At 42.2% G+C, this 16,554-nt stretch overlaps 1 protein-coding gene across 3 annotated transcripts in view; it reads right to left on the reverse strand.

Moving 5' to 3' along the window:
- Positions 1–16,554, reverse strand: part of usp47 (ubiquitin specific peptidase 47) — a 226,756-nt gene that overhangs the window by 172,755 nt on the left and 37,447 nt on the right. For 2 of the 3 annotated variants that reach the window (XM_059976218.1, XM_059976217.1), the window contains exon 1: positions 11,130–11,550. The exons of the other annotated variant lie outside the window; for it this stretch is intronic. In XM_059976218.1, the coding sequence (XP_059832201.1) occupies positions 11,130–11,204 (75 nt within the window). In that variant the 5' untranslated portion in view covers positions 11,205–11,550. Of the gene's footprint in view, positions 1–11,129; positions 11,551–16,554 lie in introns of those variants that run through there. 3 annotated transcript variants of the gene reach the window in all.

Raw genomic sequence — 16,554 nt, forward strand, 5'->3', positions numbered from 1 at the left:
TTCAGCTGTGGCCTACTTGATTGCCTGTGACGAGCCTAAAGACAAAGGTGATATTGAACAAATAGCGCTGTTCTGCTGGTATGTAAACTCTGCCGGGCCACAGGAAGAAATGATTGAGTTGATACCTCTAAAAGGCCAAACACGGGAGGAGGACATCTGTGAGGCTGCCTTGAATTGTTTAAGAGCCAAAGGAATAAAGAACACCCACCTGGTGTCAGCAGCTACTGATGGGGCACCAAATATGACAGGAGCGCACAATGGATTTGTGGCTTTACTGCAGAAGTCGCTGGACAGCAAGCTGCTGACTTTTCACTGCATCTTGCACCAAGAGGCACTGTGCGCTCAAACATTTCCTCCGGAATGCACAGAAGTAATGGATGTTGTCATTCAGATTGTCAATAAAATAATGGCAAAAAGTTTAAATCACCGTCAATTCCGTTTGTTACTGGACGAGCTGGAAAGCGCATATTCTGATCTCCTGCTGCACAACAAAGTCCGGTGGCTGTCCAGAGGGGAGGTGCTGAAACGCTTTGTCGCGTGTCTGGAAGAAGTGAAAACTTTCCTGGGCAGCAAATGGCTCACCTTTCCTGAGCTGTAACAGCCAGAGTGGCTGGAAAAGCTACACTTCATGGTAGACATGACAGCGCACCTGAACACGCTGAACACAGCTCTTCAAGGGAAAGGACGCACAGCCCTGCACATGTTGGAGGATGTTTTGGCATTCGAGCGTAAGTTGACAGTGCTTGCCAGAGATTTACAGAAAGGCACATTGACTCACTTCCCCAATTTGAGAATTTGAGAGAGTTCAAACAAGCTCACGACATGATAAATTCGGAGTATATACATTCTGCAATCATCGCAATGCAAACATCGTTTGGGAAACGCTTCTGTGAGTTCAGAGAGGAAAAAACACATTATCCTTTCCGGTCACTCCCCGAAGCATCGATCCATCCCTACTGAATATGACTGCATTGGCAGGTGTGAGTCAACCTGATCTTGAGATGGAACTGGCCGACATAGCCGACAAAGACATATGGGTGTCCAAGTTTAGACGCTTGACAGCAGACCTTGAAGATGTTGCCCATCAGAAGGCCGTTCTTGCTCAGAATCACAAATGGAGTGATATTGAAAACCTCCCAAAACCGGACAAACTTGTGTTCGAAACATGGAATGCTATCCCCAACATTTATGTAAACATTAAAAAGTATGTGCTTGGAGTCCTGTCGATCTTTGGATCCACATATGTATGTGAGCTGGTGTTCTCCAACATGAACTTTATTAAAAACAAACATCGCGCCAAAATTTAACAGGTTCACGTCTACCTCAGCCAGCTTTATGCAGAATTGAGCAAATACAGTGGATTCTGGTTAATTGGGCCATAGTTAATCCAGGCAGCCTCATATACGGGACAAATCTTAAAGAAGAAAAACAATTGAGAAAAGGCTGGAATTCACTTTGCTTAAGAGTGCCTAAGACATTACCATAGTACTGTGGTAATTTTATATATTGCATTGTACTGCTGCCACAAAAAAAAATCATGACATATGTGAGTGATGATAAACCTGATTCTGGTATGGGTATCTTGTGGACTGAGAGTGGGAAGGGGACTGGGAGAGGGAAATCATGGCTGGGGAAAGGGGAAGGGAGAGGGGAATCATGGTTGGGGAAAGGGGAAAGGAGAGGGGAATCATGGTTGGGGAAAGGGGAAGTGAGAGGGGAGTCATGGTTTGAGAAAGGGGACGGGAGAGGAGAGGGAGTGGCAAGCACAAGAGAGACACTCTGTAATGTAACTCTCATTGATTTTTCCCAATCCATCTAAGCTTTCTGTATCTCTCTCACAAAGATGTGAAGGTTTTGAAGACCTAAATGTCAGTGAGTCTCAGGCAGGAGCTGGAGGCCTGATATCCGAGTTAAGGGGTCAAGGATTAGAGCCCCGGAGGCAACCTGTCCTGGGTTGGATGGATTGATTGATTGATTGATTGATTGATTGAGAGTGAGTGAGAGAGAGAGAAAGGGGCTTGTTTTGCTCATCTTCTTGGTGTTGTTGCTTGTGTTGTACTGCTGAATATTGCTAAGTTGGCACCGGAACGTGTGGCAACACTTGTGGGCTGCCCCAGCATATCCTTAGCAGCGCATGTTGTTAATACAAATGATGTGTTTCAATGTACATGCAATAAAGCTGAATCTGATCCATTCCACCAAATCATCCTCTTGTTCATCCTCAACCTAATCACCTCACCTTGAGTTGCCAAAAGGGAAGCAATTAAATTTATGATCAGGAAATTTCAGATTTGTGCATTATGTGCACTGTAGTTTAATCAAATGTGACCCACCAAAAATTATAATTAATCCCTTGAACTATAGTAAAGCTCTGATAGTTATCAAGCAGCTGCTTTAATTGTTAAAGCAAAGCTTCACTTTGAATTGATTCAACCTGGTTACATTCACTTAAGCAGGGAACCCACTGCTAATACTGAGTTCATAGCACCTTTAACACAACATAAATGCCTTGGGAAAAAAAAACTGTTTTTCAAAACACATCCAACAGAAATTGATGATGAACCCTACGAGATTTTGGGAGCATATGTGCTAAAAGTAACACAGTTGTGAAAGGAGGTGTGTTGGGCATGGGGCTAGCAAACCCAGAGATAAAGAAATGCCAACAGATGCTCCAATGACCTTATCATTGGAAGAGGAAAGGCTCTTCACCTACAAGACGCATCAGGCCATGGGGTGAAAGCAGAAGCCACAGAGCCGAACTATCTTCCATCGGCCCACGTCAGAGGACTCTGGCGAGGTGCTGTCAACAGGCCGATGTCCTAGTAGGGGTGATGGGCTTAAGAGGTAGTGTGCTAAAAATAATGAAGTATTATACTGAAAAATTCCAGCTTTGCTTTGAGCTTTAATACGCTGAGAATCTGTAGTATTATCAGCTTAAGTATATTTTTAAACAAAGAGATATGGGTTGTGCATCGCTGAAGTAGACACCACGTAACACCTGTTTTCTGGCAAGAATTCTCAACTCCTGGACAAAAGCACGCCGTGCTGCAGAAACATAATTAACATTCTGCGGGTAGCACCATTGGCCCAACCATCTTCGGCTACTTCAGTGCCGAGCTTCCTTCAGTCACAAGGTCAGATGCAGGGATGGTCACTGATGACTACACAATGTTCAGCACCATTTGCAACTCCTCAGATAATGAAGATATAAAGATAAGCTTTGTCACATGTACATCAAAACATAGTGGAATGTGTCGCTTCTGTCAACAACCAGTGCAATCCAAGGGTGTGCTTGGGCAACACAGCTGATGGCGGTGCATATGTTGTTCATGATGGCCTCCCGCAGTATGTTGGTCCTTCAAGATGATCCTCAAAATCCTTCTTGGTAAATTTGGCACAGTACAGTAACTCACCAAGACTCCTCAGACAGCATTTTCCAAACCTGCCACCTTTAAAAGCCGGACCATCTACAGGACACACTGCAGTAACTCACCAAGACTCCTCAGACAGCATCTTCCAAACCCACCACCTCTACCAGTCACAGCAGCCACAGGACACATTGCAGTAACTCACCGAGACTCCTCAGACAGCATCTTCCCGACCCACCACCTCTACCAGTCACAGCAGCCACAGGACACATTGCAGTAACTCACCGAGACTCCTCAGACAGCATATTCCAAACCCGCCACCTTTAAAAGCCAGACCATCTGCAGGACACACTGCAGTAACTCACCGAGAATCCTCAGACAGACCTTCCAAACACACACCACCTTTACCAGCTGGAAGGACAAGAGCAGCAAAAACATGAGGCATACTACCTCCAAGCCACATATCATCCTCTGATAAAGTACATTGTCATCCCTTCAGATTTTTGCTGGTTAAAAGCAGGAGAAATATTAATAGAAGAGATTCTGTTGACACTGGCAATCCAGAACAACACACATAAAATGCTGGAGGAAGCACCTCTGGAGAGGAGATCCTTCATCTGGACATCAAAAAATGCTTTCCCACTGATAAATTTTTGTGCAAATAATTTAAAAAAAGAACATAAAATTGTGCTTAATTTTCAGAATAGAACATTTACCTTTACTGACACAATTCCGTTGGGCAAGGGATGCACCATCAGTCACCTGACGGTGATAAAAACCATGAGAGTGTGGATGAAAAAACAAAAAGCTGTCGAACAAATTAAAGGGAAACCTGAATCAAGGTACAAATACTGCAGTTAATGTTGTGATTATGAGCAAAACCACCCGCTGCATTTCAGAGTATTCACAGTCTGCTGCACGATAAAATCTAGTCTCAACTTCCAAAACTTTTTTAAATGTCAAAGCAAAAAAGCATGAGGAAGACCAGCTGTACACTGGTAATCGCACAGATCTGTAGATGCACCCCTGGCAAAGAGACTTACAGGAGAGTCTGCAGAAAGAACTCCATCGCATACATCAATTTTATAGCAAGGAGTTTGCTATTAACAACTAACCAAATGCCCTCATCCAGGCATCGGCAACAGAAAGGTCGAGCAGTTTCAAGTTCCTGGGTGTCAACGTCTCTGAAGATCTATCCTGGGCCCAACATATTAATGCAACGCACCACAGCAGCTATATTTTATTTGGAGTTTGAGGAGACTCATTACGTTCACAAAGACTCTTACAAATTTCTACAGATGTACTGCAGAAAGCATTGTAACTGGTTGCATCACCATCTGGTATGAAGGGACCACTGCACAGGATTCAGAAAAGGCTGAATAAAATTATAAACTCAGCCAGTTCTATCATAGGCATTACCTTCCCCAGCATCATCTTCAAAAGGTGATGCCTCAAAAATGCAGCTTCATTAAGGACCCCATCATCCAGGACATGCCCTCTTTTCAGTGCTATCATTAAGGAGGTGGTACAGGAGCCGGAAAACACACACTCAACATTTTAGGAACATAGAAACATAGAAAACCAACAGTACAATACAGGCCCTTCAGCCCACAAAGTTGTGCCGAACACATCACTAACTTATAAATTATGAGGCTTACCTATAGCCCTCTATTTTACTAAGCTCCATGTATGTATCTGAAAGCCTCTTAAAATACCCTTTCATATCCACTTCCACCACCATTGCTGGCAGCCCATTCCACACACTCACCACTGAGTAAAAAAAAACTTACCCCTGACATCTCCTCTGTACCTACCCCCCCAGCACCTTACCAAAATGAACCACTTCGCACCTATCTGGGATGAACTCCATCTGTCACTTCTTAGCCCAGTTTTACATACTATCAATGTCCCGCTGTAACCTCTGACAGCCCTCCACACTATCCACAACACCTCCAACCTTTGTCATCAGCAAACTTACTAACTCATCCTTCCACTTCCTCATTCAGGTCATTCATAAAAATCATGAAGAGTAAGGATCCCAGAACAGATCCCTGAAGCACACCACTGGCCACTGACCTCCATACAAAATATGACCCGTCTACAACCACTCTCTGCCTTCTGTGGTCAAGCCAATTCTGGATCCATAAAGCAATGTCCCCTTGGATCCCATGCCACCTTACTTTCTCAATAAGCCTTGCATGGGGTACCTTATAAAATGCCTTGCTGAAATCCATATACACTACTGCTCTTTCTTGATCAACATATTTATTCATATCCTCAAAAAACTCAATCAGGTTCGTAAGGCATGACCTGCCCTTGACAAAGCCACGCTGACTACTCCTACTCATATTATACCTCTCCAAATGTTCATAAATCCCGCCTCTCAGGATCTTCTCCATCAACTTACCAACCACTGGTCTATAATTTCCTGGGCTATCTCTACTCTCTTTCTTGAAAAAGGGAACAACATCCACAACCCTCCAATCCTCGGGAACCTCTCCCGTACCCATTGATGATGGAAAGATCATCAGCAGAGGCTCAGCAATCTCCTCCCTCACCTCCCTCAGTAGCCTGGGGTACATTTCATCCGGTCCCAGTGACTTATCCAACTCCAGCACATCCTCTTTCTTAATATCTACATGCTCAAGCTTTTCAGTCTGCTGTAAGTCATCACTACAATCACCAAGACCCTTTTCCATAGTGAATACTTAAGTATTCATTAAGTACCTCTGCTATTTCTTCCGGTTCCATACACACTTTCCCACTGTCACATTTGATAGGTCTTTTTCTTTCATGTCCTATCCTCTTGCTCTTCACATCCTTGTAGAATTCCCTGGGGTTTTCCTTAATTCTGCCTGCCAAGGCCTTCTAATGGCCCCTTCTGGCTCTCCTAATTTCCTTCTTAAGCTCCTTCCTGGTAGCCTTATAATCTTCAAGATCTCTAACATTACCTAGTTCTCTGAACCTTTTGTAAGCTTTTCTTTTCTTCTTGACCAGGGTTATTACAGCCTTTGTACACCATGGTTTCTGTACCCTATCATAACTTCCCTGTCTCATTGGAACGTACTTATACAGAGCTCTACACAAATATCCCCTGAATATTGGCCACATTTCTTCCATACTTTTTCCTGAGAACGTTTCCAATTTAAGCCTCCAATTTCCTGCCTGATAGCTCCGATTAAACGCTTTTCCAACAGCTTATTCCCTTCCACCACTAGAATTCTGAATGAACAATAAACCCATGAACACTACTTCACTATTTTTTTTCTTTTTGCACTAATTTTTATATTTTTAATACAAGTCATATTGTAATTTATATATTTTATTATGTATTGTGCTCTACTGCTGTGACAAAACAAATTTCACCACATAATGCCAGTGATATTAAACCTTATTCTTGTTCAATGTGATGGTGTACATGGTGCTTATCCTGCTTATTACATTTTGACTGAGAATTTTACAGGAAGAATAATGTGATTGCCTGCAGTGCAAATATTTAACTCCTTTCCTTGAGCAATGTAGCATGTAAAGGTTACATTCAGTCCAAAACTTGAGGCTACCCCCACTCCCCCCAACCCAGATAAATACATTAAATGACTAAAACTGACTAACTGACAAAGTGGAGAAGAGATTCACAAGAATGTTAATGGAACTGAATGCTTGAGTTAGACCTTAAAATATAGAAGCAGAATTAGGCCATTCAGCCCATTGAGTGATTATTATCCCAATCTCCTGCCTTCTCTCTGTAAACTTTGACACCTTGACTAATCAAAAACCTATCAACCTCCACTTTAAATATATCCAATGACTTGGGCACCTGTGAAAATAAATTTTACAGATTCAACACCCCCTGATTAAAGAAACTCCTCTTCATATCCATTCTGATTCAATGACCCTCTATTCTGAGTGTGCGCCCTCTGGTCCTAGACTCTCCCAGTACTGAAAACATCTACTCCACATTCACTCTGTCTAGGCTAGAGGTCGGCAACCTGCGGCTCCGGAGCCACATACGGCTCTTTCATCTCTGTAATGCGGCTCCCCGTGGTTTGTTAGCTTTTGAAATGTAATTCGAAATTTGAAGATTATGGTGATCTTGTACAATCTAAAAACGTTGTGGAGACCCCATTTCCTGGCACATCCGAACCGGCTCACAATTAGCCACCGTTCCGGCTAAGGGAGATAGCCTACGGGGGTTTGTGAGTACGTGTCTTTTGGAGCATCCGCGCCCACGGGGACGGGTTGAGGGAGGCTTTAAAGCAAGGCTGTTTAGTTCAAATAAAGTTACCTTTGACTGCAGTCTTTATTTTAGCGCTGCGTGTAGCACACCGCTACAACGTGTTTTTTATCGCTATTAATATACATCACCACTGCCAATGCCTGACACCCGCCAGTGCGCGCTTTCTTTTAATTCTTCGATCCAAGGTAGGCTAACTATGGAGTAACCTTCAACCCAACGTCTTTTTTTTCGGAGTTCAAAATGTTTTTGTTGCATGCAGAAATGTAATTTCGTTTTCTCTGCAGGAGTTCATCAATTTCATAAATGCAACACATTATAGTTTGTTTATACATAGCATTAAGGCAAAAAAACCCGTTGTATGCAGCTTTATTTCATTTTAAATGTCAAACGGGTTTTGTGGCTCCCAGTGTTTTCTTTTCTGTGGGAAATGGATCCATATTGGCTCTTTCAGTGGTAAACGTTGCCAACTCCTGGTCTAGGCCTAAGGTTTCAATGAGAATCCCTTCCCCACCCCCTTTATTCCAGTGAGTACAGGCCAGAGCCAAACACTTCTCATGTTAACCCTTTCATTTCTGGGATCATTCTTGTGCTCCTCTGGATCTCCTCCAATGCCAGCACATCTTTTCTTAGATTAGGAGCCCAAAATGCTCAAAAGTGCAGTCTGACAATGCTCTTATATTCTCGTCCTCTCAAAGAGAATGGAAACATCCTTTAATTTTATGCGTGACAATTCAAATATTGTCATGGGGCACCATGGTGGCATAGCAGCTAGAAGGTCAGTATTAGAAGGTTGAAGTTCAATTCTGGCTTCCTCTGTAAGCAAATTTATGTGTTTCTTCCCATGTGCATGTTAGTTTCTTCCGGGTGCTCCAGTTTCGTCCCATAGTCCAAGCAGGTGAATTGGTCATTGTAAACTGGCATGTGATTAGGCCAAGATTGAATAGGTGGGTTGCTGAGCAGCACAGCTCAAGGGGCCGGAAGGGTCTTATTCCACGCTGCATCCCTAAAGAAAAAACTACTGTCTACAGAGCAATGCTGGAACAAGTGCAGAAAGTTGTTCCCCTCACCCATAACCACACAGACTGTTGACAATTAATAATATAATGTAATGTAGCAGTGGCGGTTTGAGATCGGAGTTTTCCTTCTCATAGATGAGCTGCCAATCACAACTGATGAGCCCCATCTGCCCGAAGTGACTGGTATTAAAGAGCCAACAGCCCAACTTTGCCCTTTCCCCTGTCAGAAGAAACTGTCCAACTGGGCTTGGTAGCTAAGCCACATGTGAGGACCAGGGGTTGCACTTGGTTGTCAGAGGTTATTTGAGATGCATGGCATTGAGAGCATTTAATAGACAGAGGGTGCTTATCACCACTACCACCCCCCACACCTTGGTTATGGCATCCTTAAGGAACCATTCACCTAATGCTGCCATAGAACACAGCATCCATCAAAGACCCCCATCATTGTTGCAAATTCTCTCTGGTTGGGTTTTCAAAGTGTTGCTTGCATAATCGCAGTTCAATCTTAGAACACAGAATTTAGAATTTAGTGAAACAGCAGGACCCACCCTTTACTGGAATTTGCAAACTCACTAGACAGGAGTGAAAGTAAAACTGCGCTCTGAATGCACTACAGATCACTGGAATACCAGTGTACTATTGACAATATTCTATGCAATGTTGAAGCAGGATCTTTGGAGAGGATATTTTAGAGCCATTTGATTATGTCACAAAGTACTGTTTCACATTAATCATAAACTGCAAACATCATCAGTACATTCCAATACAGGCCCTGCAGCCCACGATACTGTCCTGATCTTTTAATCTACTCCATCAATCTAACCCTTCCCTCCAACATAACCCTCCATTTTTCTATCATCCATGTGCCTAACCAAGAGTCTTTTAAACGTCTCCAGTATGTCTGCCTCAATCACCACCCCTGGTAGTGCATTCCACATTGTAAAGAACTCTCTATCCCCACCACCCCCAACTTTCCACCCTGGAAAAATGTCTTTGGCAGTCCACTCTATTACTGCCCCATCAAAAACCAACAAACTTCCGTAGATGCAGAATGGAGAGTATCCTAACTGGCTTCATCACAGCCTCGTAAGGGAACAGCAATGCCCAGGAATGCAAAGTAGTGAAGACAACCCAAGTCCAGTCCATCAGAGGCAAAGCATATCCCACCTTTGAACACATTCACATGGAGTGTTGAGTCAAAAAAGCAGCACCACCTCCCAATCCAGGCCATGCTCTCTTCTCACTACCAGTATCGGGCAGGAGGTACAGCAGCTTTAGAACTCACACCACCAGGTTCAACCATTAGGCTCCTGAAATGGCATGGATAACTTCTCTCACGTCAACAATGAACAGATTCTACAACCTACAGACTCACTTTCAAGGACTCGTTACTTGTTCTCATTATTCTTCTTCATTTGCACAACTTGTCCTACACTTTTGTTGTTTGCCAATGTTTATGTATAGTTTTTGTAAATTACAGTAAAATTTTCTTGAAGTTATATTTGTTTATTTTCCTATAACTGCCTACAAAAAAACGAATCTCAAGGTAGCTCATGGTAACACATACATACTTTGATAATAAATTTTGAACTCTTCACCCTTTTGACAGGCAGCTCAAAGACGGAAAAATAAGCCTGTAAATGCAGTAAGCAAGTCAACAAATAGGAACACAAGAGGAAGTGATGCTGCCATTCAGAGGTGAACGGCATCTCACATTGCTTTATTTTAACTTTGCCTATCAAAAGTTGTGTAATTTTTAGTGAACCTACCAATTCCTTCAGTACTGATTTGGAAAGAGGGTTGAAGAATTTCGTAGAGAATGTTTCAGGAGCTTTCCTTCCACTTGAAGGTCAGCACTACAGACAGAAGAATATGAAAGATTCTTTGGCAGTAACAGGTAGACAAAACTAGGTGACAGCAGCTCATGGGACAGATAGGGACATGTCTAGCTTAGCACGTGAAGTCAGCTCTGACAGACTGGGCGGATGAGATCAACAGTGAAATCCAAAGGCCTAGGTGGCGGTTCTGTTACTCTTTGTGGAGAGGGAAGAGCGTGATAAGAAGCTGAAGTAGTCATGGTCATCTACCGCAAGAAAGGAAAACCCCAGTTTGTAAATTCTACTCGTACACTGGACCCAGACTTCTGAGGTCAAGAGAGTGGAACTGTCCAGTGCAATGGCTATTCTACTTTAAAAACTCTCCTGTACAGGTTTCATGTCATCATTGGATACAATGAACATTAATAGAATATAAAGAAAGCCCAAATGAGATCTGACAATATTCTCAAATAGTCTCAATTAACTATTCATAATCCTAGTCATATCTAATAGATGTTTGGATGCTTTGCAAGTCCAACTTAATCAGTCAGCAAGTTTCCACGTGGCCAGGACTGACCGTACCCAAAAAGAAGATAGTATTTATCTTTTTCTACCAACACAGGTCTGGAAAACAACTAGACCAATTCAGAAACTTGTACTTCAGTCATGCCAAACATCTCCCACTTACCAGAGAATCCACTACACGTCCCTTCCTTCCTTTGACTTTGAACGACATCAAAACATCCCCAAAAATCTTGAACATCTGTAGTCCACAGAGTGAGACCCTGCTTGGATTCCCACACTGACAATTCCAGAGAAATTATGACCTTCAAGCCTGTTCTGCAGCCGAGGCCTGAATTACAGTTGAAGGTCACAAGACAGTCTCCACAGTTGGACGGCATCTGTAGCAGATTTCAGCAGCAATAGCAACGAGAAATGGTGGAGAGATAGCAACAACCATTATTTGGTTCAAACATTCCACAAAACCTAATTAGCGTCCATTTTCTTTCCAGCAGGATCGTTAAGGGAAGTGATACAAGGTATTAAAAGGAAATTAAATAGAAAGTTGAAGCAGCTGCCAGGTCTGGTTCACCTTAAGAAATGTAAATACACGGTACTTAACTTCCTTGTTTCAAACCCAATTGCTTTTCTGGCCACTTCCTGCCTCGCAAGCCAATCAAATTCTATTGTATTTGCATACCACCAATCAAATGGAAACCTCAGCTATTTCAGTATCAGCATTTGCTCACTGCAGTTGAACTGTTATTTGTGAAACAAGGAAATAACCAGCAATTTTAGCTATGTAGTAGAACACACAGTGATGCAAACACAGCTCAGTGATCACACTCTAGTCCTAGGGTCTAGTCATAATGGATTGAAGCACCAGATATAATCAGAATTATCACTGATGTCATGATATTTGTTTTACAGCAGTACAGTCAGATTGGTGATCTCAGGTTGTCTGTTTGGCCAAGTCCCCATGACACTATTCCAAACAAAGTGATGCAGGTTTCCCGGAATTAGACCATTCAGCCACCCAACTACAGAATTAAGCCATTCAGCCCATCAAGTTTGTTTTGCCATTTCATCATGCCTGATGTGTTATCCCTCTTAACCCCATTCACCTGCATTCTCCCTATAACCTTTGATACCCTTACTAATTAAGACCAATCAACCTCCATTTTAAATCTACCCAAAGACTTCGTCCCCAAAGCCATCTGTGTCAATGAATTCCACAAATTCACCACCTTCAGGCTAAAGAAATTCCTTCTCCTCTTTGACCTAAAGGAACGTCCTTGTATTCTAAGGCTATCCCCTCTGGTCCTAGACTCCCTCATTATAGGAAATATCCTCTCCAAATCCACTCTGTCCAGGCCTCATATTCGATAGGTCTCAATGAGATCCCCCCCCCCATTCTTCCAAACTCCAACGAGTACAAGCCCAGAGCCATTACATACTGCTTATTCATTAAACATGTCATTCACAGGATCATTCTCATGAACCACCTCTGAACCATCTCCAATGCCACTGGTTGGAAGAGAAACCAGAATCCATTTTCAGCACAAGCAAAAATTTAAAATCACCTCCCAAAAGATTGAAGCTGCTTGAATAATTAGAATCGGTAAAGACTTCAAAATTAGATTTATCATTACTGGCTTATACATCATGAAATCAATGGATTTGCAAAAGAGAGCAAGATATAAAATTATTTTACTAAAATAAATAGTGCAAATAAAGGAGAATCAGGAGGTAGTACCGTAAGGTTCATGGACCATTCAGAAATCAGATGGCGGAGGGGAAAAGCTGTTCCTGAATCATTAAGTGTGTGTCTTCAGACTCCTGCACTTCCTCCCAGCTGTATTCATGAGAAAAGGCCATGGCCTGAATCCTATGCTACTTAAACTCATGTCAGGTTTAGACATCAAGGAAAATGATTCAGGGAAATGACTTACAAATGAACCACGGTCTAACCAAATGGCACAAACTAACACGAGGGAGCAATATTTAACACAATTCCTCAGACGCTGGAAATCCAGAGCAACACACAAAATGTTGGAGGAACTCAACAGGTCAGGCAGCATCTGTGGAGAGGAATAAATAGTAGATGTTTCAGGCTGAGACCCTTCATCAGGATCTAGAACCTAAACATCAACTGTTTATTCCTCTTCATAGTCGCTGCCTGACTTGCTGAGGTCCAATACTTAAACACTCATTCAGCATTTCCAAAGTACAAAGGCAGTGTGGCCCACAAGATCATCCTCTGTATGAAAAGTGGATGCATTTGTCGGCATGAAAGTAACTACACTGTTAATATTTAATTGACTACAACATGTTTTATACAAGCTGTTTCTTTTTCCTGTTTATTCCAAATCCAAATACAGGTGTGGGTTTAAACACTTCTGCTACTACTGGTGCTACATTACTGGTATATTTGTGAGCACTCTATGTGTCCAATTCTTGCTACACAATTATCCAGCATTAAGTCTGACACTTCCCTGGAACACAATGGAAATTAAACAGGAGCCAACTTCCAACGGTCACATTAACAATTTAATGTTTCCATGAGGAGATCATTACTAAACAGCTGACCAGAGAGCACCAACCTTCATCCTGACAAGGTCACACAGTAGAAAACAGAAGTGTGTCCTAAACATTTGTTTGTAAACATCCTTGTAAATTTTCTCTGCACTCTGTCTTATTCATACCTTTCCTGTAGGTAGATGTGTAGGTGACTAGATACGCAAACTATACCCCAAATTTAATTATAGTCCACGCATGGGTTGTCTTATGCAACTTCAAAATGACAATGATTTCTGAAGGCTAATATGCCAAAAGCTCTCTTAATGATTCTATCTATATGTGACATCACTTTCAAGGAATTATGGATCTTGTATTCCCAGATCCCTTATGTTCCAGCACACTCCTCGGTGCCCTTACCAAGAGATGTGGATCGGGAAGTGTTTTTCCAGGATGGAAATGTCAAAAATGAGGACACAGCTGTAAGATAAGGTGGGGCATCAGGGTTGAGGGCAGAATGTTGTTTGGGAGAGAGTGGAATTTAAAGTAGTTTGGGAGGTGAGGTTTTTTTAATTAGTACTCCAAGTACTAATAAAATGTGGTGGAGTTCCAAATAATAGTAATGTTAAAGAGGCATTTAGACAGGCACAAGAAGAGGTGGAACATTTAGTATCCTGAAAGGCCCTGTTCCTGTGCTGCTCTATATTCTAAATGTCTTCATATGCAGCCACTTCTGATCTGCCTAAAAGAGAAGTCATGCAAGATTCAATGGGAGCTTTCAAAAGGGGAACTGACTACTCTTCCAAAGGGCACAGGCACACCACATTCTCTATCCATTATGTGCCACTAGATAAGACGATTGCCTTGAGCTTTCAACCTCATATTCAAAATACAAATGGGTTAGTAAATTCAATTAATTGTTATCTGGCTATACATACAGACAACCAAACAAAACCACAGTCCACTTCACACCCACAAAAGATACACACACACAACACATAAACCAATATATTACCTTAAACAGGGCAATAAAATACAATTCCAATGCTGCAGTGTGGAACAAAGATAAACAAATTGTGGGCATACTCAGCTTGCACTGGAAGAATGTGACATTTGCAGACTGCCCCCAGCACATTCTTGGACTGTGTTGATCACAGACACAAACAACACATTTCACTGTATCTTTTGATATACATAAGACAAATAAAGCTAATCTTTATCTTTATTCTACCCTATGAAAGAGAATGACATTCCACAGCAACATTCACAGTTTCAGATACTTCGAAGTCCTTCACAGTTGATGAACTACTTCTGAATTATCATCACTAATGAAATAGAAATACAAAATGCTGGAAATACTCAGCCTCTGTGGAAGGACAGATTTAATGTTTCAGGTCTGCAATTCTGCATTAGAATAGGGAGAGAATTACTTTAGTTTTAGACATTAATTCGACAACCTTGCCTAGACCCAATAAGCTATCATCCTCTTGCTTTCAAGACAGTAAGACAGAGGAATATAATTAGGCCCATCGAGATTGCTCCAACATTCTATCATGGCTGATTTATTTTCCCTCTCAGCCCCATTCTCCTGCCTTCTCCCCATAACTTTTGACACAATGACTAATCAAAAACCCATCAATCTCCATTTTCAATCTACTCAATGACTTTGCCTCCACATCCGTCTGTAGCAATGAATGCCAGATTCATGACTCTCTGGTTACAGAAATTCTTTATCTCTGTTCTAAGTGGCAGTCTTCTATTCAGAAGCTGTGCTCTCTGGTCCTAGACTCCCCCACTATAGGGAACACCCTATCTAAGCTTTTCAATATTCAATAGGTTTCAATGAGATCCCCCATGGTTCTTCTAAACTCCAGCGTGTACAGGCCCAAATCCAAATGCTCATGTTAACCCTTTCATTCTTGGGGTCATTATTGCAAACCTCCTCTGGACCCCCTCCAATGCAAGTGCATCCTTTCATAGAAAAGGGACCCAAAACTGCTCACAATACTCCAAGTGTTGTAACCAATGCCTCACAAGGCCTCAGCATTACATCCCTGCTCTTAGCATTCTTTTTATCTTCCTTATCACCAGCTCAACCTACAAGTTAAACTTTAGGGAATCCTGCACATGGACTCCAAAATCCTTTTACATCTTCTAAATGTCAGCAAATACCAGCTGAACCTGTCTGATATTTCCTAGAGGCAACAACCATTCTAGATAACTACCTCTGGAAATGCCACCTCTAAACAGATTTATTTAGAGACACAGCACAGAATAAGCCCTCCCAGTACACAAACTGCACTGGCCCGCAACAGCCCTGGCCTAATCACAGAACAATTTACAATGATCAATTACCCTACTAAGCAGTACATCTTTGGACTAGGAGAGGAAATCAGAGCATCCAGAGAAAACCCATGTCATTCACGGGAATTACATACAAACCCTTACACCGGAATTGATGCACTAGCCACTAGACTACCATGGTCACCAGTAGATCCTTCCTTAAAAGAGGGAGACATTTTTTTTAAATTCTCATTTTCAGCATCTTGGCATTGGTGGCGACGCCATAATTTATTACTCATCCCAACCTGCTCTTCAAAAGATAGTGCTGAGCTATCTTTATACATTGCTCCCAAAGTGACACAAGAAATAGGAGCAGGTGTAGACCATTTTGCCCATCAAGTATGCTGTCATTCAATAAGATCATGGCTAAGATCCAATTCTGATAGATAGGGAGTTCTGGTTTTCCAGATGTGGTTTCACCATGTCCCCGAACGGAGGTTTAAGATCTTTACTTTTGTCTTTAATAAATGCTAACATTCTCTTGGCTTTCCAATCCCTTACTGATCCAGAGGCCCTTACTTTAGAAATTACTGAGGGTTACCCATAGCCCTCTATTTTCCTAAGCTCCATGTACCTATCCAGGAGTCTCTTAAAAGACCCTATTGTTTCAACACCATCGCCAGCAGCCCATTCCATGCACTCAGCAGCCTCTGCATAAAAAGCTTACCCCTGACATCTCCTCTGTACCTAGTTCCAAGCACCTTAAAACTGTCCCCTCTCATGTTAGCCATTTCAGCCCTGGGAAAAAGCCT

Source organism: Hypanus sabinus, chromosome 7 (assembly GCF_030144855.1).
Source record: "Hypanus sabinus isolate sHypSab1 chromosome 7, sHypSab1.hap1, whole genome shotgun sequence".
Lineage (NCBI taxonomy): Eukaryota > Metazoa > Chordata > Chondrichthyes > Myliobatiformes > Dasyatidae > Hypanus > Hypanus sabinus.